The sequence below is a fragment of the Emydura macquarii genome, unplaced genomic scaffold (assembly GCF_026122565.2).
Source record: "Emydura macquarii macquarii isolate MOO-44397 ecotype Brisbane River unplaced genomic scaffold, CSIRO-AGI_Emac_v2 contig_306, whole genome shotgun sequence".
NCBI classification, from domain to species: domain Eukaryota; kingdom Metazoa; phylum Chordata; order Testudines; family Chelidae; genus Emydura; species Emydura macquarii.
This window is the reverse complement of record NW_027130443.1, coordinates 7129669-7155913: the sequence shown is the minus strand read 5'-3', so window position 1 is coordinate 7155913 and position 26245 is coordinate 7129669. Positions and strand designations below refer to the sequence as shown.

General features: G+C 47.6%; 1 protein-coding gene across 1 annotated transcript; it reads right to left on the bottom strand.

Moving 5' to 3' along the window:
- Positions 1-1015: 1015 nt before the first annotated feature.
- ACER1 (alkaline ceramidase 1) lies at positions 1016-25926 on the bottom strand. Its single transcript, XM_067562082.1, has 6 exons — positions 25834-25926; positions 11224-11338; positions 9497-9635; positions 5528-5665; positions 3134-3271; positions 1016-1184 (listed from the first exon to the last, which is right to left on the bottom strand). The coding sequence occupies exons 1-6, from the start codon at positions 25924-25926 to the stop codon at positions 1016-1018; spliced, it is 792 nt and encodes a 263-aa protein (XP_067418183.1).
- Between the last annotated feature and the right edge of the window lie 319 nt (positions 25927-26245).

Below are 26245 nucleotides of genomic sequence, written 5' to 3'. Positions count from 1 at the left end.
CACTGTGTAGTGTTGCTGTGACATCCCACTGCAGAGATGGCTGCATTTCTGCAGTGAATGAAGGGACTTTTTCCTACGTATGTATGGTTTGTAATTGTACAGAGCGCTTTATGGCTGGCTGTACTGTTGTTTTAGGATCACATTGTGCCTGATAGGATCTGGCCCTGTGATGGGTGTGATGCTGAGCTGCTCTGCCCATAGGAGGAAGTGGACGAGATTGTATCTCCATGCCTCCTACAGAAATGTGGCGTGCTGGGAGAATGCACTTATACAGCACAGCATGATTCCCCCTTGTGTGTCCGCTTAGGCCTTTGGTATTAGCAGCTCCACAAAGGATGTCCCCTTTAGGGTTAGCAGAGCGACAGGTAACACTAGAAGGGAGCAGCACCTGTGCTCAGGAGAGTTGCAGGGACTGCAGTTGTACCCGGCTCTTATCCAGGGTCTGTAAGAGGGAATGGTTCCTCGTGTCTTGGGCATGCAGTCATAATCTGGCACTTCAGAAATCTAGCTCTCACAGGATCAGGTGACAGACGGATGCTTTGGTGGAAATCTTTGTTCAAGTGACTGGCAGACAAGCGGCTGTGAAGTTAGGGTACAGAGATGTGTCCCAGCAGTCATCAGCGTCTACAGCTTTAATACACAACACTCATGAGAGGCATCATATATATCAATAAATAATAATATTAATCATAGCGGCCCCATAGCCAGTTGCCAGCACTTTGGCTTCTGTTTTATTAGTGTGATTCCTCCAGCAGGGTCACCCCTCTCTCCCTGGGGATCAGTGCAAAGTGTGAACTTAGGAAAACATTGGAGTCTTCTGACTATGTAGACTTCATGATCTCCCCTGCCTCCAGCATCAGATGCTGCATCCCAATCACCATGGTGGCATCCAAACAGCCATTCACAGCAACAGAAATAGAGATTCTGGTATTTGAGCAGAAAATGGCTGTGCTCTGCCACTCCTTGCCCTCCCTCTCCCAGTATATACCAGGAATCTGAACCACAGCACCTCGCCCTAACACCGTTTGTAAGGTTTCCTCAGAGCAAGATAGGGCAGTGCGATTGGCCAGGAGCCACTAGGCCAGTACTCCAGCTCTGGTTCAAAGGAAGGTATCTCATGCAGAGTATCGAAGTAGATGAACAAGGGACAGCCATAGAGGAGAGTGATGGATATCAGCACATGCCTGGCAAAGAAACCAAGAATGGGTGTGAGAAGCAGGTGGCAACACCAAAGCCAGTAAATCTTGCTCTTTGCAATGACACAGCACCTGTCCATACGGTGGAAAGTATTCCAGCTACACAGTAGTTGCCAGTATAGTGTGGTGTGGAGTTATATGATGAACACACCAGTCCACCTTGCTAGACACAAACCAGGCCAGATTCTGGTGTAAATCCATGTAGTTCCCTTGAAGTCAGTGGCCAGTTAACACCATCTGAGGACTTGGCCCAGTCAGTACTCTCTCCTGGTTCTCAAACTAAAACCCAGTCCACACTGATGAGGGAAATCATGCTAGAGCCCTGATAATGTGGAGAATGTTAGGATAATTCCAACCACAGTATGGCTAGGGTTACAGAGTTAGATCAAAACTAGATTATCAAGAAATCATAAACTATCTGGTGTAGCTGAGGAACCTTGTATGTTCTGGTTTTCAGGGCCTGATTGTCTGGATCTCAGGTCTCATAACATTTAGATGGTTTATGCCGGCAGAAGAGAGCTCTCCCATCGGCACAAAAAAACCACCTCCACGAACGTCAACATAGCGCTGTGCACATGAGCACTTATGTCAGTGTAACTTATGTCGTTCAGGGGATGGAATATTCACACCCCTTAGCGACTTAAGTTACGCCGACATAGGCTGTAATGCAGACCTAGCTTGAGTAAACACTGAACCTGGACTTCCAGATGCAGCCCTTATTGCAGAAATTGTCAAATAAATAGAGCTGTGCAGGAACAGGAATTTCCATCCTGCAGGAAATTCCACGTTTCTGACAAAAATTTAATTATAAATTGGAACAAAAATTCAGAAATTATGAGCATTTATGCAGATCAGAAATGGTTGAGAAATTCCATTTTGGAAGAACTGTAAGGGACTTGTTTAAAAAACTCTGGGCAAAACCCAGGGAACTAGCTTCCCAGGAAGCTGGGCAGACCAAAGTCAGGTAGCTAGCTGTCTGGGGAGTCTGGCAGGTGGTTGGGCTGCCAGAAAGCCATCCAGGCTGCCTGCAGAGTTAACTGGCTACTTTACCTGGAATAGTCTTTTATAATATCTGTTAAATACAAATGCTGAACCATCTGTTCCACCCTGTATTTAGCTGTAACACTTTGAGGCTACACTAGGAAATTAGAGCAACATAACTATGTGGAAATCCACACTCCTGAGCGACACAGTTATACCAACCTAACCCGCAATGTAAACAGCGCTAGGCTGACAGGAGAATTCTCCCGTTGACTTAGCTACCACCTCTCCGGGAGGTGGAATACCTACACCAATGGGAGAACCCCTCCTGTCGGCATAGATCATGTCTTCACTGATGTGCTACAGCAGAGTAGCTGCACTGTTGCAGCATTTTAAATGTAGACAAGCCCTGAGTACCTTTCCCAGGCCTGAAGAAGAGCTCTGTGTAGCTCGAAAGCTTGTCTCTTTCACCAACAGAAGTTGGCCCAATAAAAGATATTACTTCACCCACCTTGTCTCACTGGTTTCCATAGAAAGTTTCAACAGAATTGACGCGTTCCAGTGGAACGCGTCAATTCTGTTCAATCAGCATTTTCCAACAGACAACTGCTTCTTCAGAAAAATTTCAACCAATTCTAGAAATAAAGATTGAGGCTGGGATTTTCAAAGCAGACTAAAGGAGGCAGGCACACAAATTCAATGGGATTTAGGGTCCTAACTCCCTTGGGTTCCTTTGGAAATTCCAGCCTAAAAGAATTAAAAAATGAAGATGAATATAATATTAAGGGAACTTCTTGTGCTCCCCACAGAGCTTTCTGATCTCCTGAACCCCCAGGCTGTCTCTGGCCATTCTATTCCGAAGCCAGCGAGATGGATTTCTTTCTTGTGGAGTAACTCCCCATAGTGACTTCCCCACTGAGTCAAAGCAGCACCAGAGAAGAAGCAACCCCTCTTACCAGAAGCTGTGAAGGTAACAAAAGTTGATCCTCTGCCAAAATCCACAGAACCACTTGTCACTTAACCAGCAGCTAATGGCCAGCACCCACCACATGGCCATGAACGCGGCTATGCGGTGAACACGTGGGTTACTGCACCTGGGAGACAGACATGGGGGAGAGATTGGTTTCTTGAGTTAGAAGAAAATTGTCCTTTCGGTGTAGAATGCGTTTTAAAAAGCAACAGTTATATTGGGGTTTGCAGATTAAATCTATCAGAGCAAGACTTGGTTGCTTCCCATTGGAAATGGACAAACCACATTTTCTTGCCGTTCCATGCACTGTTTATGTAAATGGTATTGTGTTTGATGATGATGAAACATGCTTTATTGGCAATCCTGGAAATGAAAGACCTTTAGGTGGGATTTTCAAAAGAGCCTACGGGAGTTAGGCACCTAACCCCAATTGAATGGACATTGGCTTCTAACTCTCTTGAGAATACCAGCCTCTGTCTCCAGAACAAGTACAGCACAGAGAGTGGCAGAGCAAACTTCTGCACTGCAGCCAGGAGGTGTGATTGTAACATGAGCAGATATAGCCAAGTTACCTTTGATCTATCTAGATCGATCCAGATCGTAGGTATCTCAGGTAACAGTGAAGCTGTGGCAGCCTGGGCAGTGACTGCTCAAATATGTCCCCAGAGTCATCAAAGCACTTAAGCAGATGCTCAATTACTTCATTGAATAGGGATGTACTGAAGCAGGTACCTGGTGTCTTGCAGAACTCAGGCCTTCATGCAGGCACTGGCCTTGAATCTTTCTAGGGACCACCTGAATGGGAACGGATAGCCTGTTCTAAAGCCCCTTGGAGTCAAAGTCTTTCCAGTGACATCAGCAGATTTTGAATCAAGCTCATGGAGAATAGAATTAGGATACCATCATTTGGAGTAGAGATAGACTATTCAGATGTCATCTTAGATATTTAAATCCTCATTTCCCTAGCAGTACAGTCTTTAACGTATTAATAGTGTTTAATGTATTTAATGTATTTATCCTCACAAGCACACTGTGAGGTAGATGAGTGCTACTTATTTTCCTTGTAAAGAAGGGGAACTGTGGCAGAGCAGGGAATTCCCAGATCTCCCAAGTGCCGGGCTAGCACTCTGACCACTGGGTCATCCTTCCTCTTCATGGAGCCCTAATGGGCAGAACCAAAACAAGACTGGTGTTTTTGGGTTACACCTACATTCCTTTGCACCAGTGTGAATGTCCCCCTATGAGTGGGATTCAATCATTAGTTTTCCTGTTAAAGGCATTTAAAGTGGGTTTCAATCTCTAGTTTCCTTTAATTTTGTGGTTAGAATTGTCAGATGAGGAGAGTGCTTTTTTTTTTTTTTTAATTATTTTGCACCCAAATGGCTGACGGGATTTAGTGCAAGCTTAAAAAAAATTCCCCTTGAGGCAGACACTAACAAGTGAATGTTGTGGGCAATTCTGAGTGTGTGAAAAGAGGGAGTTTAATGAAATGTCTTTTGCAACCTTAGCAGCAGAGGCTGCTGCTCAGCACCCACTATCACGATGTAACTTGATGCTTGGCTGACTTCCCACAGCACTCCCCTGTAAATAAACTAGTACCAGTTTCTAAATACTGTAATTGATTCAAGGCATTTGCTTCACCTGAAATCACTTGATTACTGAATTGTTGCTAATTCTGCCGATTCAGCTCTGAACTAGAAGATGGTTGCATGGCAGGTTAGCACATATTTGCATGTGTCTGTTAAAATAACAGATCTAAACTGTAGGTTTGCAAAGCCCTTTGTACGGACATTGTACACACTTTGACTTCTATTGATTTCAGCCGGAGTTTAGGGTGCTCACAGAATGTAGGAAAGGTCCTCAGTTTGATTTTTCAGTTTAATTTCATCCCGGTTGTCCACAGGTACTATTTATTATTAAAAGTCAGATTGAGGCACAAGGAAAATAAACAAAAGAAATCTGAATGGACATGTGTGTGTCTATCCCAAGTGTTTGTGTATTCTTATGGCGGATACTTTGGAAATCTTGATTTACTGCAGTGCTGGTGATGCGATGTACATGCCTGTTTGTGCCACATGCATGAGGATGTTTGTACATGCATGGACTCTTTTGCATCTGTGTGCTGGCATGCTTGTGTGTGTGTGCTTTAGCGCATATGGATGTGTGTGCACTTGCACAATTGTGTATATGTTTGCGTGTGCATATGTGCCAGTGTGGGCACATTTGTGTATACAAATGTGCTTCTTTACTTGTGTGTGCACACACATCTGTGTGCACTTTCTTGTGTGTGTGTCTGCTTTCCCCTGCACTCTTCTCTCAAGCCAGGAGCATGCAATAAGACCGCAAACAAACTTTCCTGCAAAGGAAACCCACATCTTACTTTTTCAGCTCCTGACACATTAAGTACAGGAGGTGGAGGGAAATGATGATGAGCAGATAAGCGTTGAAGGCCGGTTTGATGAATGACATCAGGGTGCAGACAACGGTGGCAAGGCCAACCAGCCGGACAAACTGAGTCCTAATGAGAAAGGCGAGATGAACAAATGGGGTGAGTATCATGGGTGGTACATTTTGCAACAGTGCAGGGACAAGAAGGTTCCCTGTTCGTTGCTGAAAGGGTTCTTATTAATGAAACTTTGCCTTTTTCTAGCACCTTTCAGTGTTTTGCACACACGAATGAGCTCAGCTTCACCACACCCTTCACATGGAGTTGGTGGTGTTATTCCCATGGTACAGATGGGGAAGCGACTTGCCCAAGGCCTCACAGGGACTCCATGACACAGCTTACCTGAGATTGGCTAACCCTTACCCCAGGCACAAACTGAGCCATGTGCACATTCCTAGTGACCGTGCTCAGCACGTTAGCAAGTCTGCCCAGGGCTACAGTCCTCATAGCTGTCTCTGCCGAGATCTTTCTGCAGGGATGGCTTGGGGGGTGGGGGGTTGGAAGGTGACGAGCGCCACACAGCAACAGCATCTCAGCAAGGGCAGGTGACTGGCACTGCACGGGAATGACAGACACTTCCACCGTAGACACCCCAGAGGGCACAATGGGAGTGTGGGTGGGAGCAAGGTAACGGTACATCTCCTCCAATCCTCAAGGCTGCTGGGGTCAGGAAGTGGTGGATCAGTCCCTCAGAGTTGTTCTAACCCCCAGGTACCATTATACCAGCTGCGATTGCTGGAGCACAGTGCACTCTGGCTGTGACCCCAGCACGCCGAGGAGGAGGGCCAAGAGGAAGTGGCATAGATCTGACTACATCAGCTTAATGCACAGGGGAGTTCCCCTGTGCAGGGGGAATCCTCAGCTGTCAGGTTAGGGCAGCTTTAGGTCTGCTTTACACAGCCAGAATGGCATCAAGCAAGCCTACAGTGGGGCAGGATCTAGCCCTTTACGTGGGACGCTTGCTTTTGCCAGCTTGTCTCGTGGTTCCTTCTTCCTATCCCTCAGACACTACACGGGCTGCCCTTTGGCTAGGAAACCATGTTTGTTTTATTAACCGAATCACTCTTGGAAAGAACCCCTGTGTGTAAATGTTGGCAAACAATATTTTATTCGCTGGTAGCTGCCCCACCCGATTCTCTGGGATCTTCTGCAGGAGGGGAGATGAGGAGGAGTGGCCGAAATCCTTCCTTCAGGCTGTTGGGAGAGGATGGCCAGCTCCGTGCCCCGAGTCAGTGCCAGCCTGCTGCAGCTAGCTGACTTGGAGTGAATGTTGTTGCCCTCCCCCTTCCACAGGCCTTTTCGCTTTTGGAAACTCAAGCCAGCTTTATGTTCAGGACAATGTCACAAAGAACCAAAGGCCCCTGCAGGTTCAGGCTATCCGCATACCTCTGCAGAGCCCAAACCAGCAGCTCAGACACCGGGCACCTGGCTCAAACTTTGCACCCGGCTCCTGCCTGGTGGTCTCCCAGCATGGAGCCCAAGATATGCTTTATCCACCTGGAGAGGCCCCAGCGCTGTGCCTGGCAGAGGGCAGGCATCACCGGAGCAACAGTTGGACTGAGACAGCAACAGAGCGGAGCCCTGGAGAACAAGGCCAAGAACAGAGTCTTCCCTGAATGTCTGTTCTCCGAGGGAAGCTTCCCGGAAAGCCCGAAAGCACAGACATGACTGAGGGAGCGAAGGTATTTTCCAAAAGGCCCCTTGATAGCAAGGACAGGTCGTCTGGCTTCTGGGTTGGGCGTGGAACCGATGGGGATTCCCAAAGGAAAAGAAAGGGCAAACAATGACGAGAGGCTACGCGCATGAACTGCTGCTGCTGTGTGGGAACTGCAGGCGCATGGGGCCGGAGAGGCAGGAGGGAGGCAAAGTCAGTGGGAGTTTTGCTTGCATAAGGACTGCAGGATTGAGCACAGTGGCGGGAGTTCTGTCGCTAAAGACAGCCCTGGCTTTCTCCTGCAGACAACCCCCATTCAAATTTTGCCAGTTGCTGAACAACAATAGAGCTCTGACATGGGGACATTCACATGCAAATCCCTTCCCAGGCCCCTCCCAGGCCCTCCCGCCCACCTCTCTGCAGTGAACTCCTGATGACCTCCTCCTTCACGTGGGAGGAATGGCAAACTCCAAGAGTGTGTCACCAAGCCCAGCTTGGAGAGCAAAATGCTCTTTCCTGGGGCGGAGTCACAGTGCGACAACACAGTCAGGGGCATCTCGCTGGCCTGAAGGGGGGAGACAGACAGCCCTCCCAAACCTGTCCTTACCCCACACTGAGAAATCCAGAGCCTCCACTGTGTGGCTGCCCTAAGCCACCCCTTTGGGTGCTCGTGGAATTTATTGCCAGTGTTTTATTACTCACAAGCAGCAGTCTGCTAGTCTGACTAGGAAGTACCCAGCACAAGGAGGCCCACCCGTCCGGGTTGTGGACTCTGGGGGTGACTGCAAAAATTGAAGAAATAGTACTAAAATGAGCAACGAGAAAAAGAATTGCTCCCCGTGAGTGAGCTCGGACACTCGCAGGGCTCCTTTGTGGCTGGTTTGGATTTTCCTCCCCCTCTGCTCTATTTAGAGACCCGTTCCCACTGGCTGCACCGGGAGCACCTATATGCAGTGACCCGGCTCCAGCCACCAGCCCTGAGATTTTGGTAGCAGCCCCAAGAAAGCCCCCCAAAATCTGAGGCTCAGGCAAAAAGCCTGAGATGGGGGCAGATTTGGGCCTGGGTCTCTGCTCTTGGGGACAGGGCCCAGGGATAGGCAGAGTATTCTCTTGTACACCGAGCTGCAGCCATGTCCCTCAGCCCAGCAGAGCAACCATCTGGGCCTGGATGGTGCTGCAGGGACGGTTCCAGGGAGATCCAGGCCAGTCAGAAATTAACCAGGACAAGAAATAAGAGGGCAAGACGGGAGGTGCTAGAGAGGGAGTGGTAGCAACCAGTGTATTGAGGTTGCCTAATGCTGCCCATTATAAATATTTTTCCAACCACTTTTATTTTTGAGAGTTCTCGCGTTGCCACATTCTGGAGCAGGAACTTGAAATTTGGCCAGGGATGGTCCTGGGGGCACCTTTTGCTATCCCCATGAGAATCCAGCCAGATATGGCTGAGTTATAAGCTGCTGAAAATCCCCATTTGCCCGTGCTCAGCAGAGCTTGGGATTTGTTGCTAAAAAAGTCTGAACATTGCATCTGCACTGAGTACACCCCCAGAATCTCTCTGGGGGTCACGTTGAAGCGGAAAATCCGGACCTGAACCCCCATACAGGACAGGACACAGACAAGATGGAGCATCACCTTCATCCTCATGCTTTTTTCCATCAAAACACCCTTTGGCTGGGGCATGGTGGGGTGGGAACTGGGAGACCACGTATTCTAAACTCACTTCTTATAGTGACTGTTGTTAATAATTCTTCAGCCTTATTAATAAGCCAGCATCCCTGTCAGAACATGGAGACGCTAGAGCTCTTAAAATAAAAATGGCTGGGAAAATATGTATAACGGGAAGCATTAGGCAACCTCAGTATAGTGGTTGCTACCCACTGAGAGGTTATGCAAACAGGAGCAGGATCTTAGGTCTCTAACTTGGCAAATCCAAGACTTCTCCACTCAGCCACATTGCCTATAAGAACGATCTTGCCAAATCTGTGTATTTGAATTTCTCCACGCTCAGCCTCCTGGAAACTTTGCAGAGGGAGTCAGCTCCAGCTGAGATGGGCTCTGTCTGCCTGTGAACTATGAGGTTTCTGGTTCCCAGTACAAGCGATGGTAACCTGTGGGGTATCTCCTCTCAGCAAGGCTGACTGCTGGATGGGGGACGCTGTGGATCAGACAAGTCCAGACAAGTATAGTGCCTTGGCCCACCTAAAGGCGGCTACTGGAATCCATACGCACGCGTTCTGCTCAGGTCGTACCTGTCCTTGATGAATACCGGGAAGTAACATTTTGGGACCCAAAAGATGTACATCAAGTCGAGTGTCCAGAGGATGGAGAGCTCGTCCAGCAGCTGTCCCACATAGCTCAGGGTCAAATGATAGTAAGTAGAGAAAATACCTGCAATGAGTGAGGCTGGTTGTGTTAATAACCTTCCTTCTCCCAGCTCAGCGCCCTCCTCAAAGAGACAATCTACTGCAATTCCTGGGGGAGAGTCTCTGCTTCAGAGGATCCTACAGTTCAGTTCCATCAAACCAGCCCCTTGGTGCCTGTGTTACAGGTCCCCTCCCTGCCTCTCAGTGCCTGCACTAGACCAAATCCTGCCCAGCTGCTATTCCTGCCCAACCCCAATGGACACAGCAGGGTTGGATGTGTGTAATGGAGACCAGGGTCCAGCCCCAGCTGTCTAGTGGGGGAGAACTGGGCGGGACTCCCTTGGAAGATGGCAAAAGCACTCCTCACTTCCCCAGAGGGGGTCACACTGGGCAACCCTTTGGGCATTTGGTGTATCCCTTGCCTGGGACATGCAGCCTCTGCTCAGCCTAGACAGCAAGAGAGCACACCTAGGAGTCAGTGAACCTTTTGGGCCTGATTCCTGTTTATACTAAGGCCTCTTTACACTGCTTCTGGCCAGGTAAAAGGGCCTTCAAGTATTATCAGTGAATGAGAGTCAGCCCATTGTCTGATTTGGTTCTAGTGTTGATCTGTCCCCAGTCAGACTGGGTGGCAGGGGAGGTTTCCATGCTCCTATTTTCAATTTCCAGATAAACACGCTGCCCCTTCTTTGTACGGTAGCTCCCAGGGACCAGCCTGCCAGCCACTGAGAGGCAGAGGGGGAGTCTGCTCAGAGTCTACTCTACATGAAGGGAATGAATCCAGTGCCAGCGTGAAAGTCTTTAACGTCGTCAGGTCTGGGGAGTGCTGCTAAGTCGGTGGCTGGGTCGCTGTTACATGTTGTGAAAGACCCTCTCCCCATTGAGGCCCTGATTCAGGAAGATCCTAAAGCACTTGTCTAACTTGGAGCACATCCCACTGCAGTTACATGGTTAAAGTTAACCATATCATTTAGTACCTTCCTGAATCAAGGTCTTAGCCTGTAGAGAAGTGAGATGGGGGGAACCTGTAGGAGGTGTCCTGAGATGATGGAGGAGCTGATCAGCCCCTCACCTTTTCACCCTGTTCCATAATCAGAGGAAAAGGGGTAGATCCAAAACTATCAATCCGAGACTCTCCTCGAAGCTTCAGTGGGCATGTCTGTGCTGCAGCTGGGTAATGCCCAGCTTGGGTAGACATACCCGCACTAGCTCTGCTCAAGCCAACATGCCAAAAATAGGACTATAGCCACAACGGCACAGGTACAACCCCGTCTGAGGGCCTAGGTATGTACTCGGGCGGCCATACTACTATTTTTAGTGCTCTAGTTCAAGCAGAGCTAGCACACGTACGCCTACCTGGGCTGGGAAACCCAGCAAGTCGATTGACCCAGGCACTGAGACTCATTACGGCGGGTTTTTCTTTGCAGTGTAGACGTGCTTTGGGTGCCTGCCGCTCTCTTTGGCCCCTCCCCAGGCTATGCCTGCTGTGCAGCATCTCTCCGGAGGGGTAGCACAGAATCAGAATCGAGCTCCTTGTCACTGACAGTCTGGTTGTTTTGCAAGCTGAAGGCAATGGACTTTGTGTTAAGCCTTTTATTAACCCTGAAACATACCTATTAATAGGAGCATGATGGAGAGGCTATATGCAGACAGAGGGCGCTGCTGGGCATACTGGTGATTCAGGTATAGCAAGGTGGGGGAAAGGAGGAAGAAACTCACATTGCTGATCTGAAAGAGAACAAGTAACACACACATTCAGCTCAAAGGGCAAAGGGCAAAGCTTAGGAAAGTCACTCCACCTTCCCGTACCTCAGTTTCCCCAAAACAGATACCTACCTCCAGTGAAAGGCACTCTGTGAGAGCGAAGTGTTGTTAAAGATGCGAGAGGTGAAGGTGTCACTCAGACAGCAGGGGTGAAAATGGGTGTAGAGTTACTCTCGTGGGAGGGGGAAGATAATGCAGTATTCTTTCGGACTGAAGTCAGCAAGCAGTCCTTGGGCCAGATTCCTGGTGCAACTCCATGCAAGTCGATGGAGACATGTCAGGAGTGAGCCTGGCCCAGAGAGATTAAACTGGATTCTTTACTCAGGCAAATCCACAGAAATGCCGGCGCTCCCCCGCCGTCTCTCTCTCTCCTCCCCTGACTCCTTCCCCAAATTTCTCTAGTACCGCCTGCTCTGTTCAGCTAGAACTGAATATATCAGGGAAGCTGGGTGGTGTTGGTTGGAAAAGAGGACCTTTGCATAAAGAGGCCAGTAAGCCATGGTGGGAGAGAACTGGCCTTTGCTAGGGGTGTGGGCGGGGCAGGGGGACGAGCAGGAAGTTGGATGGGGTAGGGAGTAGTCTGGGACCAGAGTAATGTTATGTTATGGGGAGCTCTCGAGGACGGATGTTATGGAGAGAGGTGGCAGCTATTCAGTACAGCAGTAATCACGTGAAGAAATAAACATCCGTTAATCATACTTTTAAAATTAACGTGACAAGGGGACTCCTCTCTGTCCATCCTCACAGCACCCTGAGCAGTTGTGACATGTTATTTCAGTAATTAGCACGTTTTAATATGCTGAGAATCACAGAAATGTAGGGCTGGAAGGGACTTCGCAAGGTCAGCTGCCTGCACTGAGGCAGGATCAAGTACACTCACACCGTCCCTGATGGGGGTTTGTCTAATCTGTTCTTTAAAACCTCCAGTGATGGTGTGATGGGGGCATGGAGGCCCCACACCAGCAGAGAAGGGGTTAAGGAGAGCCTGTGGGTCTAGCTAGCCCTGCTCCACTCTATCTGTAGCCAATGCCAAGCCAGGAGGGGAAATAAAAGGAGAGAGTCCATGTCTGGCTCAGTTCAGGGACGACTGGTCACGAAGGAGGATGGAGCTCTGCCTCCAGGGAACTTTTCTTGCACAGTTCTGGAGGGACAGACGGGCCTGCTAGATGGAGCAGGCTCTGGAGAGAAAAAGTTAGACACCAAAGATCGAGTGATGCATGGATAAGAGACTGTTCGAGGAGCCGAGCCCGAAGGAAAGGGTCGGAACACCCTAATGGAAGACTGGGGACAGGCTAGCATTGGGTTAGGTTGGCTTTTTGTCATTGATCACTTAAGGGCTGAGCCCCTCCATCATCCCAAGAGGGGGTCAGAGACTGAAGGGACAGTTAGCCAGTGGGCCAGAGCCCACCTCAGTGGACACCGGAGACAGAGACTTCTTCCCACTGGGGAGACCCGCAGCTGTGTTGGGGCACTTGGAAAGTCCACAGAAAGGTGCTGCTCCAGGCATGCCACTACAGATGGGGATTCGACACCCCCATTTGAAAGCCTTTGCCTGAGATCAACTATCTTTATAGTTAGAAAGTTTTCCCTGATATCTAACCAAAATCTCCCTTGCTGAAGATTAAACCCATTACTTCCTATCCTTCCTACAGTGGACATGGAGAACAATTGATCACTGTCTTCTTTATAAGAGTCCTTAACCTATTTGACAGCTGTTATCAGGCCCGTCTCAGTCGTCTTTTCTCAAGACTAAACAGACCCAGTTTTTTTTAACCTTTTCTCATAGGTCGGATTTTCTAAACCTTTCATCATTTTTGTTGCTCTCCTCAGACTCTCTCCAATTTATCTACATCTTTCCTAAAGTGTGACGCCCCAAACTGGATACCGTGCTCCAGCTGAGGTCTCACCTGGACCAAGTAGTTACCTCCTGTATCCTGCATACGGCACTCATGTTAATACACCCCAGAATTATATTAGCCTTGTTTTGCAACTTTTTAATAGCAAGAGAACCCAGTTTTGTCTAGGGGTCTCCACCCAGGCGTAGCAGCCCACAACTACTGGGTTCCACTCCCACTGTTGTGGAATTGGGCATGTCACTTCCCCTCTCTGTGCTTCAGTTCCCCCATCTGCAAAACGAGGCAGGTCGGCGACCATGTGAAGAACCAGGCAGAAGCAGGACAGGTGCAGCCACCCCATTTTTAGAAATTTGGCCCAAAATCTAGATCTGTCTAAAACTGGTAAAAGGCAGCATGTGGTTTGTAAATAGCTTTTCTATCAAAAAGAGCTAGAATAATAGGATGGAGATTCTGAAAGCCAACTAAGGAATTTAACCACACAACTCCCCATTGAAAATAATGGCTGGATCCCTTATTAGAAGGGACGTCCCTTATTTCTTCATCTCCATATGACAAAATCAGGAGTTGCTGAGTGCTGCAAAAGCAGCGAGAAATGCCTCTGGTGAATGTAGGTGAGTCCTGCTTACTGATCATCATCATTATTAATAATAATCATCATCATAATATTGGGAGGAGATGTGGGAGGGAAAACAGTCCTTTATTTTTGAACTACAGCATTGGCAGAAGAACAGAGAGCTGGGGGAAGGACCCGGCATGGATTAAAAAGTTTTAGCCTGAGGAAGGGGGCAGAAGTTGCTTTAGTCGCGTCTTGTGTTTTGCTTCTGAGTTTGGCTAAAAGACTCCAGGGAGAAGCCCTGGGGCCACTGCTCTGTCAGCAGAGTGGAATGGAAGAGGTGGAAGGTACCATAACGGCGACCGATGTCAAGTGGACCACTGGTATCCGGAAGGGGAGAGTCACAAGAAGAGGCAGACCATCACAGGGTCCTAGTGGCAGTTGGCAGGGGCATAAGAGTAGAAAAACCTGCTACACCATGCTCAGCCATGAAGGGGGGCATGCCAGCAGGGAGTCGACCCTTCCACAGAAGTGTTCAGACTTGTGAAGTCAGTCTGATTTTTAAACTTGCCAGGCATGGCATTGGACGTTTGGATAGCGCTTTTCATCCCAGACATACAAGCGATGCTCAGAGATCACAAAAGCTACCAGTGAAATGCAGCCTTCTCTGGGGTGAGACGTTTTAGCTGTCTAGCAATGTGCAGCATTATCCCACAATGGTTTCATGCAGGAGGAATCCTGTCTCCAGTTGAAATTGCAAGAGGAATTGAGGGAGTTGGAATGTAGCAAGGACACGAGCGCAAACAGCACGACTCTTGTGAAGAGTACTTGGAGGTCTTTACTGACCACCAGGATCAGGAGCTTGGTGTCACGTCTCATCTGAAAGGTAGCACCTTTGGGATGTATCAGTTAAGTACTGAGGCAGAGGGAAGAATGCTAGATGATGAACAACAAAGATGACTGCCTGCCTCACCTAGATGGTCCTTCTTTGTCACCCATCTCGGTACTAACTTGGGTCCTGATCCTGCAATCAGATCTGCACAGATGGACCCTCATATCCGAGTGAACTCTCATTCATCTCATGATCTGCATGGATCTGATTGCATCATCAGGCTTTGCTTGTCTTGTGAGACCGAAAGGAATCTCCGCTCAAGGTAACATGGCTGCAGGCTACAATGAAGTTGTTATATGTGTGGCGTACACCCTAGCATATTTGGGATGCAAATGTTGACTCTCTCTCCTTTCATTTCTATGGATTAATCTTGAACTGCATCAAGTGTTTAATTAAATAAATTGATGCTTTTATTTACAGGAATTTTCAGGCCAAGAAGATCTGACGGTTGTTGCTAATCAGCAGCAATTCCTGCAGCATTCCCACCCCTGCCTGGGCACTTAGCTAAAACTAAAATCAGGGCAACCTTGCCTTTCATATCATCAGGTTGTGACACAACAGACACAAGAGGAAATACTGGTCCCGTTGGTGAGATCAGTGACAAACTCTTCAAGAAAGGCAGGGAAAATATTCCAAAGATATGAAAATAACAAACGGGCGGTAAAAAAATTCCTGAACACCAGGTAAAAGAGGCCCCTGGACAACAAGCAGAGATCACAAAGGACAAACAGAGAGAAAATGCACACAGAAAGGAGAGCCGAGTGCAAATTATAGGAGTTAGCTGCAGGAATTAGTGCTGATTTCTCAATCGAACATTCAGCAGATAGGGAGGAACTGTAGAGGTTTAAGATTGCCCACACAAGTGTCTCTCTGCCTCATTGTGAATTGTGTGAATGTCCTTAACTATATGATCTCAACACGATTTCCCAGTGAATACAACATGTGAAGCACAAGAAGAGCAGAGATGAGTGGAAAGGTATAAAAAGATACAGGATGTACTGGAAACGGTGCCAATGAGATTCAAGAGATATCAGACGAGCTGAGATCAGAGCAGTCAAGCGTGGTAGTTAGAAGCTGAGGCACTATAATATTGTTGGCCATGATGTCAGCAGCCCACAGCCCTTGGCCCTGAACACTTACAAAGTTGAAAGTAGTAGCTGACCCCTTGCAGGCTCCTGAAGTGAAGGTAAGAAAAGGATGGCAACAGAAATTCAGCTGTAAGAGTGAGTCAGCTCATTAGCTTTCCATCCCTTGGGTTCAGGAACAGGTTTAGCTTGTTGGCAAGAGTGAGTCATAGTCGTAGGTCCCGATTTGTCCACGTCATATCATTTAGCAAGATTTCCAGTCTCTGTTTAGAAGAAAACATGGACTGGACCAGCGGGGGTGTTTCCAGGGAGGACTGACCATTAGCAGAGCTGTGTGAGGTAGCCCAGGACTGATGTAGGAGAGCATGCCACAGATCAGGTTAGAGGTGCAGGTATGGAAGATTTTTGCAAAGACGCTGCCTGCATCATACATGGCTTAGGCCAGTGCTGTTGACTAGCACTAAATTTATTTCCATAGAAAGGGGGTCTCCATTGGGGAGAATACCAGAAGAGGCAGTGAAAACTGCCTGGCTGTTCTTTGCCCTAGATTCTAGCCCGACTGTGCAATGTCAGACTGAAACCGATCGTACAGCAAAAGGCATTGCCAAGCCACTGCTTTGGAAACCACCTCATGCTATAACTGTCACCAACGGAGCAGGACTGTACATACAAATGACACCTTTGTCCCACTGCCAGGCACACCTATCCAGTAGTATTGGCCTGTGCCTGTTTCAGTTCAGACACTATCATATCATAATCCTACTCTGAATCCATCTTGCATTGCAGGAGCAGAGTCAGTTTCTCTGGCAAAAGCTCAGGAAACACGTTCAACAGACATTACCAGTTGCCCCAAAGAACTTTCCTTCTGGTACAGGCATTTTCAGACTTTGTGGTGTGGGCCACTTTTAATAATGAGACTGTCTCCTGAGCATCTCCCATCCCTTTCATGATTATCTGATATCCCTGTAGCTAAATGAGCAATTGCTCACATGGAAAAGTAAACCACCTCCGTGTTTCAGGGCAGTGAGAGTTAATTAATCTGGCTGGGATTTTCAAAAGCGCCACAGGGAGGAAGGTGCCCAACTCTCCACTGAAAGCCAGTGGAAATTGAGCATCTAACTCTCTTGGGTGTTTCTGAAAAATCTGATCTTCACTTCCTCTTCATTTCATCTCTGGATTAACATGGGTGGAACTGAGAGTGTGGAGTGAATAATTGATTTTTTCAGTTCAGTGACCAAACCAGGGGTGGGATCAAGTTCATCTGGAACCAAAACTGATTTTTTTCCAGTTTTCCTTGATGAAATGGGGGGAAAAAAATTCATTCGGGTCAACTGCAGTGTTTAAAACATTGATGTGGAACAAAGTGCCAGAGGGTCCATTTCGAAAATGTCAAAAATTTCCCCCCAATTTTTTTTCTTTTTCTTTTTGGCAGAAACTGTTTGCCAAATTCAAACCAAATTTGTGCACAGATGGGGTGCCCCCCCAATGCCCCAAACTGTTTGCAATTTAGATAGACATCAGGTGGGAGGGGAAGTGATTTGCATAAGGTCAGTGGCAGAGCCAGGAATAGAAGTCATGTTTCTTGATTCCCAGGCCAGTACTCTACCAACGGAACAGCTACCCAGAGTGCAGTATAACTGCAGTAGTGGATTAGGATTCCATGTGCAGTGCAGACGCTCATCTGCAGGATGCTGGCTAGTGTGGACACACTACACTACTGTTGATTCCACCTGTGCTGTCCCGACAGCGCCCTGACCAGCGGTCCCAGCACTCTAATGTAGCTGCTGCTGCTGCTGGGGCCCGGAGAAGCCATAGTGGAAATGAGAGCAGAAAGTTGCCCTCTGCACAGTCTACCCTGATAATGGGCTATCTGCCACAGCAGTTTTTTGGCAAACAATTGCGGGGCCAGTTGGTCAAAGCACTGAGCCAGCGTGAGAGGCAAATGCTATCTAGGTAAGCCTGAACTCCAACTTCTATCCTCACCCCTCTTTCCAGCTGCTAAACACTGTCCTTTTTGTGCTGAAATTTTCCATGTTGGGTCTGAGCCTGAAGGCAATTTAAAACAAACAAACAACAGGTTTGATCCAAATCAGTTCAGTTTCAAGCATGAAAAGCAAAACAGGTTTCTCTTTCCCACGGTCAGCCCAGTGGAGATTCCCTTGGAAAGATAATGCAGCCGCAGGCTGTTATCTTTCTGTGCCCTTTTCTCCACCCAGGGCTGATAGAGATGCAGGCAAGTAAACTTGATGGAACAATTGGTCCCAGCTTAAGTGCTTTGCAGAATCAAACTTTAAGTGCTGACAGTGTGTTCAGTGCTGGGCACCTTTTAAAAATCCCACTAGATGCCTATCTGCTGATTTAGGTGCCTAAATCCCTTTAATGATCTGGCCCAAGTTCCTTTCCCACAATCTTTGGGCACAGTCTTGCTCCCATTGAAATGAATTGCAAATCTTTCATTGGCTTCAATGGGAACAGGGCCTAAATACAGGTGGATACCAGAGTGACTGATCCATGACAAACTTCTAATTGATTTTCTTGATTTTCTTCATTGATACATTTTCTGTATCTAATTCCTACTTATTTATATTTACCTGCCTATGTAACTTTACAGCTCTCCTGCTATCTTGGACATATTGATTCACTGCTTTGTTCTTGCACTGCAATTAGAATGATAATTGATCATTAATGATTGATTATTGATTATCATTAATAATATATGATATATACTCTGAGCCCAGAAATGGGAGAACAGGGACCTGGGTTCTTCTATTCCTGGCTCTGCCACAGACTTACTGTGTTACTTCACACAAATCACAGAAATAATGTAAGATGAGATAAGGAAACAAAAATGGATCTTGAGAAAACTGTACCTGCTGTGTTCAGTTTTAGGTGTGACTGTGGCTGCTGCTGCGCTTGGGCTTGTTTTTGTGTCTGGCTAGGAGGCCAACGTTAGTCTCGTTAGGAACACTCTCTCCATAGATGTATTTGCAAAGCAGAGACTAGAGATGGATTTAGGGTAGCAGGTGTAGCTATCTAGATGTTAAAATTGCACCTGCCTGAGTCTAGGATATTTCTCAGACAGAAGAATAAGTGACAGCTGGTATAACTGAAATAATCCTCGGCTGCCCAGGAGCACAGCTAAGGGCTGATCACAGAAAGTACCACTAAAATTCTACAAAAAATGAACGACTAGCAACAAACCACGATAGCAAAAAGCCAGATGCAGGAGGAAAGCTTAAAAGGAAAAACAAAGCCGACTGAGTCTTCATGAAACAAACTGAAATGGAAAAGAGAGGAAATAAAGGCAGAGCCTGACTTTTCCTTCTCCTTGCACAGTTATTCCCACCAGCACAAAGTGTAGTAGGTGCTACCACTCTGATCTGCTGGCAGTTTACATTCATTTTGTATGGGGGAGAATGACAGCACCAGGTGCAGGGTAATGGTGAATCAGGCCCAAAACCCAACAAAGGGCAAAGCAAACGAGCCCTCGGGAAGATGAGGAGTTTCTCTTTTCCACAGTGGAAGAAGTCATGGGAAATACCCAAGCTAGCTACTGTGATGTATTGAAAGCTGTGTTAAAATTATATGCTACCACATTAAATTCTCAGGGGCTTTCCTGGTCCCGCTTGCAGGCCAGAGGGCTCTGTAAAGAGGTGTGCAATCTGGATTTCAGCAATCCGTCTGCAAAGAGCCAACCTGCAGCAAGGTGGTGGGTGAGTTTTGCCTCTCTGTCTGAGGCACAACCTGCTTTCTTACTCTGTTTTTTGTTTTTGTCTGTTTAAGTTCTAGATTTTAAGAAGTGGCGTTCCACTGCAATTTGACAGAAGTATAAAACCATAAAATACTCCAACTTCTCTATTTGTATGCCACGAATAAAGAGTTACCAAGTTAGATACTAGTTAGCACTGATTATTTGGTGGAGGGACATGGGGAGAGTTAAGAACTTCACCCAAGGCTCAGAGGAAGCAAGCTACATAGGTCTTGACAGTGTTAGGAAGAATCCTTGAAGTTCCTCCTAGATGTAACTTTCTATTAAGGAGCCCATTCATCCACTTTAATCTCTTCAACACTTCCTCAGGTTACCTGGTGAAGCTAACTAGATAGGAGGTGTGCACCACATGGGTGTTGGAATGTACCTCTCTGAGTAATTTCCCTTTCAAATTTACCTCTCTGAGTATGGGGCGTTCTCTGCTGAACTTCCATTGTCTCAGTGGTCCACATTATGCACCTAACTCCCAGTGATTTAGGATCTGGGCCAATATCCCTCTGGCTCTAAGCAACAAAATGACTTAGGCCCAGATCAGCAGGAAAAGATCCAAAAACTTCAAGCGGGCCCATGGAAGCCCGAGAGGAAAGTTATTGAGAGTGGTAAATTCCAGCAGCCCCTTAGGCTTCTGTGCAGGCAGATATTAGAGCCCCATTACAGTGAATGAAGCCAAATTACAAATGTGCTTCCTGATCTATCTGCCCTTGTTATGAGCACATTAAAGCTGCTTGAAAAATGCCAGTTGCTTTTTTGCAGTCATTTTTTAATTTGTATTTTTATTTAAAAAAAAAATAAAAAATCCTGCAAACATTTTTCAGTTTTGTCAAAAATGAAAACTGAACATTTTCAGTTGATGAAGCTAGTTTGGGGAAATGTTTACATTTTTGGTTTAAAAAAATCAATTAAAAAAAAAAAAACCAACCCACATTTTACTGAATGCTGGAGAGACAAGGTGGGTGAGGTTATATCTTTCATTGGACCAACCTCTGTTGGTGAAAGAGACCTGCTTTCAAACTAACAGAGCTTCTTCAGAAAAAAAAGATCTGAGTAGCTTGGAAGCTTGTCTCTTTCATCAACAGAAGTCGGTCCAATAAAAGATATTACCTCTCCCACCGTCTCCAATGCTTAATTTGTAATGAAAGGGTTGCCAGGGCTCAAGCCATTTTTTGACTTTCATAACTGACGCAGCAAGCCCAGTGGTGTCAAGGCTCTGAACTGCCAAGCTTAGAGCACAAATTAAGCACTGTGTCTGTCTGATATCCTGGGGCCAACACGACTACACCAATACTTAACCTTTTTACCAAAGCTCAAACCATTTAACTGCAAAAACGTCAGTTTCTGATTTTTTTTATCTTTATTTTTTTTTGTTGAGAACAGAGAAGGTTTGAGCAGAATGAAAATTTTCTGCAAAGATTTTAGCTTTGGTCAAAAAAAACCTGTGTTTCTCCAGAACAAAACAAAACCAGGAAACCTTCAGACAAACAATTTCAAGCAGTTCGAGAGCACGTTTCCAGAGCAGAGATGCCTCAAAGAGGATACAATCTGCATGTGACATGGTCCTACCTGTCAGGGGTATAAAAAGACGGAGGGGGAGGAGAGGAAGGACAAAGGCGTCAATCAATGTCTCATCAGCTTCTCGGTCCGTGCTGGCAAACACCTTATCGAAGTCTCACCTGTGAGCTGGCCAGCACACCTGCTCAGGGAATAGGGCAGATAAGACACCCTTCTACTCCCTTGTGTGAGTCACGCACATTACAGGTCACAGTGCAGTTGGGAGAACCACCACTGTGGGGCCGCTGTTCTCCCTCCCATGCAGATGGATGAAGAGCGGGTAGAGCCCCAAATCCAGTCCCAACCCCCGATGCTCTGGCCAGCCCAGAGCGCGGCGGAAGAGGAAGTCAGCTGTGCCACAAGAGAAGCTGGTGTAGCTACTTCCCCCAGAGAGCAAGCGGGGAGCAGGATTTCTTGAGTTACAATCTGGTCCTGCTCTGCACCTGGGGCCCCATCCTCAGGGCACATTGCAAGGTGCCAATCCAGCCCTTTGTGTCTGGTAGAGACGGGGGCAGAGAGGAGGGCTTACTAGATAAAGCTGCATCTGGGCCAGACGAGTAAGTTAATGCTGGTCAATGGGTGAAAGCAACTGGAAGTTGCGGGGAGGATTGTTTCTGCCTGCCTAAGGGTGACAGATCATTGGGGAGAGGGGGTGTCCAGTGCACCTGAGTGATTACCTGCTGCCCAGCTGGACTTAAGGGAGGGGCACCTGGGTCTCACGAAGAGAAGGGACGAGAAAGGTGCTGCTAGAAGAAGCTGTGGCAGAATCAGCAGAGAAGGTCCCTGTAGGAGAGCCTGCGTGACCTTGAGAGTGGAAGGGGAGGTTTGCCTGCTGACCAGAGAGGAGTGTTGAAGAAGGCTGAGCTCTGGCTGGGAACAGGGCTGCCTGGTGAAGAGCTGACTGGCACAGAAAAAGAGTCCTGGATGTGGCAGAAGGTGTCAGAGCTGGGAGAAGAGGAAAACTGAAACAGGCTTTTGCAGAGGGGCCTGGGCCATATGGGGTACCCGGGAGGTGAGTACCCTTTTATTCTGCCCCCTTAAGTGAGGGAGTGTGCCTGCCCTTTGTTATGGGAGTTCTCTCTCTGGGTGTGTCCCAGAACACCCAGATGTTGTAAAATGATGATGACATAGCAGAGTTTCTAGGAAGCCTTTTTATTACCTTTGTCTGGCCAGGTGAATGTGATTGTTTAATTTGGATGCAGACTCTGCTTCTGTTATCCAGGCACTTATTGGCTCAGGATTGGGTTACTACAGCATGCGCTACCTGGGGAATGAATCAACTAGCAACTGTGGGATCCAGCAGCCTCCTTATTAAGCAGCGTATCTTGCCATAGGAAAACTGAACTGGTCAGAGATCACCAATTCGCTTCCCAAGGGGCCTCTAAGCCACCCTCTGGTGGCAGTGACTTTTGGTCACCATAAATCTATCTGTAGGTGAAAGGCTCCATATCCTATGACCAGCCCCGCCCTAGAGTTGTGCTTTTTCTGAGTTGCTTGTCAATCTTTTAACCACCATGGTCTGTAGTGGCATAGCCCAGCCACACCCTGCAACAATGGGTCAAAGTAATGTTTGCTAACTGCAGCCTGGCAGCCATTATTATTATCACCAGCGACTCCGGGCAATGTTTGCCAGTTGGATAATGTACGATGAAGTAATCTGTTGCGTGCTGCATCTTGTTAGTGGACGCTGTACCGCATTCTCCGTGGAGGCAGTGCGGGAGCGTTTGTGGGTGTGGGTCTGTTTGCCAATGCGCAACTGGAAAACATTATCATGGCACCAAGCTCAATAGGACAGTGCTGTGGGGGAAGGGCTGGCTTGGGAGGGTGGCTTTTAAAGGTGGAAATAAGGCCAGTTACAGGTAGATGCAAATATGAGGACGATGGTCCTGATTCTCCTTTTGCCGAGGATCTCTTCTGAGGGGTGCTAAGGACTCTCAACTCCCATTGATTTTAATGGAATAGTTGTGGGTGCTCAGCATCTTGCAGGATCAGGCTCTTACACCTGAATGTAAGAGCCCTATTCAGGAGCGTGCTTATGAATGTTCTTAAGTCCACTCCCATTCAGGACAGCACTTCAGGACATGCTCCAGTCTCAAGTACATGCTTCAATCCCTTGGGATTTAAATGCGTGCTTAAAGCAAAACACCCACTTAAGGGATGCTTTCTTGACCTGGGAGCTGAACCTGGACGTGGATCAAAACTATCTTAATTGGGAGTAACTCCACTGAAGTCAAAGAAGTAAAGCCCAGATCCACAAAAGCATTTAGGCTCTTAATTCAATTAACATCAATGGAGGTTAAGAGCCTAAATTCCTTTGTGGTTCGAATAACTGTACAGTTGGAGTAAGTGAGAGCAGGTGTCCCCAAGGACCAGACAAATCTCTCTCTCTCTCTCTCTCTCTCTCTCTCTCTCTCTCTCAGCAGTTGTTCCGTGTTCAAACTAAAGAGACACAATTATCCACTTAATCACCAAAACAAATCCTGTAAAGTTTATGCTGTCTCCATAATCTATATTCACTCTTGATCTCACTAGCTGGGCACCTGAGTATAAAAATGGGAAGACGAGTTCATGTCTGAGTCCTGGCTAGTGGAAATGAAATAAGACAAACCTGGTTAGCTGAAAAATGGATGCGTAAAATGATGACAACCAAGTTTAAAAGTGAAGCACCTAAATCCATATTTAGACGCTTAGGGTGACCTTGTCAAAAGCACCTACCTGACTTAGGAGCCTCCGGCCCAGATTTTTAGTCGTTGCGTGGCTCAGCATTACAATGCCTAAGTCTCATCTTTAGAAGTGACTTGGGCCCCGCGTCTCAAAGATATTTCGGCACCTAAATGCCTTTGAGGATCTGGGCCTTAAGTCCTTTTGAGAATCCCATCAGACGCTTATCTGCATCTTTAGGTGCCTAAGTCTCTTTAACAATCTGGCCTTAAGAGCCCAAGCCTCTTTTGAAAATGGGACTCTGCTCTCATGTCACGTGGGCACTCTTGACATCTTACCTATGCTAAAAAAATGTAGGGCCAAGAGTCTTCAAATTAACTCACGATTTTTTGGCTGCCTGATTTGAGACCTCTTCAAGGAGCTTGGTTTTCAGAGGGGGGATTTCTCTGTGCTTTCTGAAACAAGGCCCTTTGAGGTGTCTCAAGCTGGGGTACTGAGAGCCACTGGTCACATTTGAAAATGCTGAGCTAAGTGTCTGACGTTAGTTACCTAAGTGTAAAAAAGGTTCATGTCCTTGCTCGCTGTTCCCTAGTCTGACACGAGCCCGATTCAGCAATGATGTGCCACCACTTGCTGTGCAAGTTACGTGCTTAGACCTTACTCAGTCAAAAAATGGGCGTCCGTGGCAGTGTAGTGGTGATGACATTTCCTGGGCTGTGCAAAACAAGGGTAATTTATACTGAGTGGGTGTTCTATCCAGACCAAATTAAACTCTATCCAGACCAAATTAAACGTGTAAAACGATGCAATACCTCTTTGAAACCTGTTGGACTTGTGCTCACTTGCACTAAGATGGAATTTGTCCTGGGGACTTCAAGGTAATGTCTACACTGCAGCTGGTAGGCGGACTCATGTTAGCAGGCCAAACTAGCAGAGTGGACATTGTGGGACAGGCAGTGGCTCTGGCTAGCCACCCAAGCTGGGCTCGGGGTCCCAGGGATGTGGGCAGGCTGAGATGCAGGTGGCTACCTTGAGCCACCGCCCATGCTGCAGTACCCATGCTGCTCTTTTTAGTGTGCTAGTTTGAACAGAGCTAGCGCCTGTCTGTCTGCCCAGGCTGGGAGGCTCACACCCAGCTGCAGTGTAGACCTGCCCTGAAGAGCAGTGTCCCTAATTGAATGGGTTCAGCAATCTAACAGAAGACCCATGCCACGGTGGAGACGCTGGCAGCGGATTAGCAGGGGGAAGCTGCAATACTGTGTTAAGGGAACGGTTAGAACGGGGAGGCATCACAAAAGGAAAAACCATCTCTGTGGATGATGGGAACGTCCAAAATTAGAACAGCATTAAACCAGAGGGAGGGATACAAATCCACATGCTTCAGGGTTTAAGGCAGCCCCTAACTATTGGGGGTGGGAAGGCAAGGGGAAAACATTCTCAGGGCAGGTTATCCCATGACTGCTACAGCAGCACCTTCCCCCTGAAACAGCTGGTCCCGGCCACTATCTGAGAGAGGACCCTGGATCAAATGGGCCCCCTCCTCTGACCTAGCCTGACAATGCCTATGCTCTTAATTGTGATGGGGATGGGGTTTGTTAATGCATTAACATTCCTCTTTCTGGAGTCCTGGGTTCAGAAGCTGACTTGCAGCGGGTTTCAGCTCTCTGATTTGCCACTCCTGCGTTTTTCCCTGTATTACACGAATCTGGCTGTGCTATATACAGACCTGCAGGACTGAAATAGCAGGATTTTTGCCGAGCTCTCTGAATGGGAATCCTGCACCATACCCACCTCCAGTCTCCCCAACTCCAGCTCATGCTGTCAGCACCTCACTTTTGTCAGCAATAAATATCCCATGGTTTACCTGGAGGTTAGCACCTTCTTTCCCCACACGCTTTAGCCCACTTAGGCCTGTCTGGCTCGGCCCATCCCATCTCTGCTAGCCTGTTCCTTCGATTATACACAGCCTGCAGCATCTGCCCCGCAGTTGCTGTTTCAGTTGCCCCCGGAGATGTGTGTGAGTTTCACAGTCACTGCACATCGGTCCATAGGGAGTTCTCGCGCTCCTTGCCCCTGTGGCTGCGCTCACACTCACCGTGTTGTAGTACTCTGCGATGACCTCGGAGTGCTGAAAATTGCCTTCGCACCAATCTACTTCAGAACTGAGGTAGGCGAATCTGCTCGCCATTCTTGGGCTCCCTCTGCAAAGGGAGAGAAGCTGGTTAGGTTCTTCTCGAAGAGGAAGAGCGCACTGCACACCACCAGGGAAGAGGTGAAACCTGCTCTGCCTGCCCTCCAGTAGCTCTGTTCGCATGCACATACTGCACCGGCCAGTTTGAGCAAAATACCAGCATCCAAACCCTTGGCAGCCACTCTCCTTGTAAAACTAGGGTGTGCCACTGGGTTACAACCAGAGATAAGGCAGGGTTCATTTCACTCTTTTTTTTTTTTTTTAATTCAAACCCAGGTCCAGATCCAAATTCTGCCAATGGACGTGATCCTTATCA

Coding starts and splice junctions, on each gene's coding strand:
- ACER1 (XM_067562082.1), bottom strand. CDS start 25,926: ATGGCGAGCAGATTCGCCTACCTCAGTTCTGAAGTAGATTGGTGCGAA. Junction 11,339..25,833: donor TCGCAGAGTACTACAACACG/GTGAGTGTGAGC, acceptor GTTCTCTTTCAG/ATCAGCAATGTGAGTTTCTT. Junction 9,636..11,223: donor CATCATGCTCCTATTAATAG/GTATGTTTCAGG, acceptor CACTCATTGCAG/GTATTTTCTCTACTTACTAT.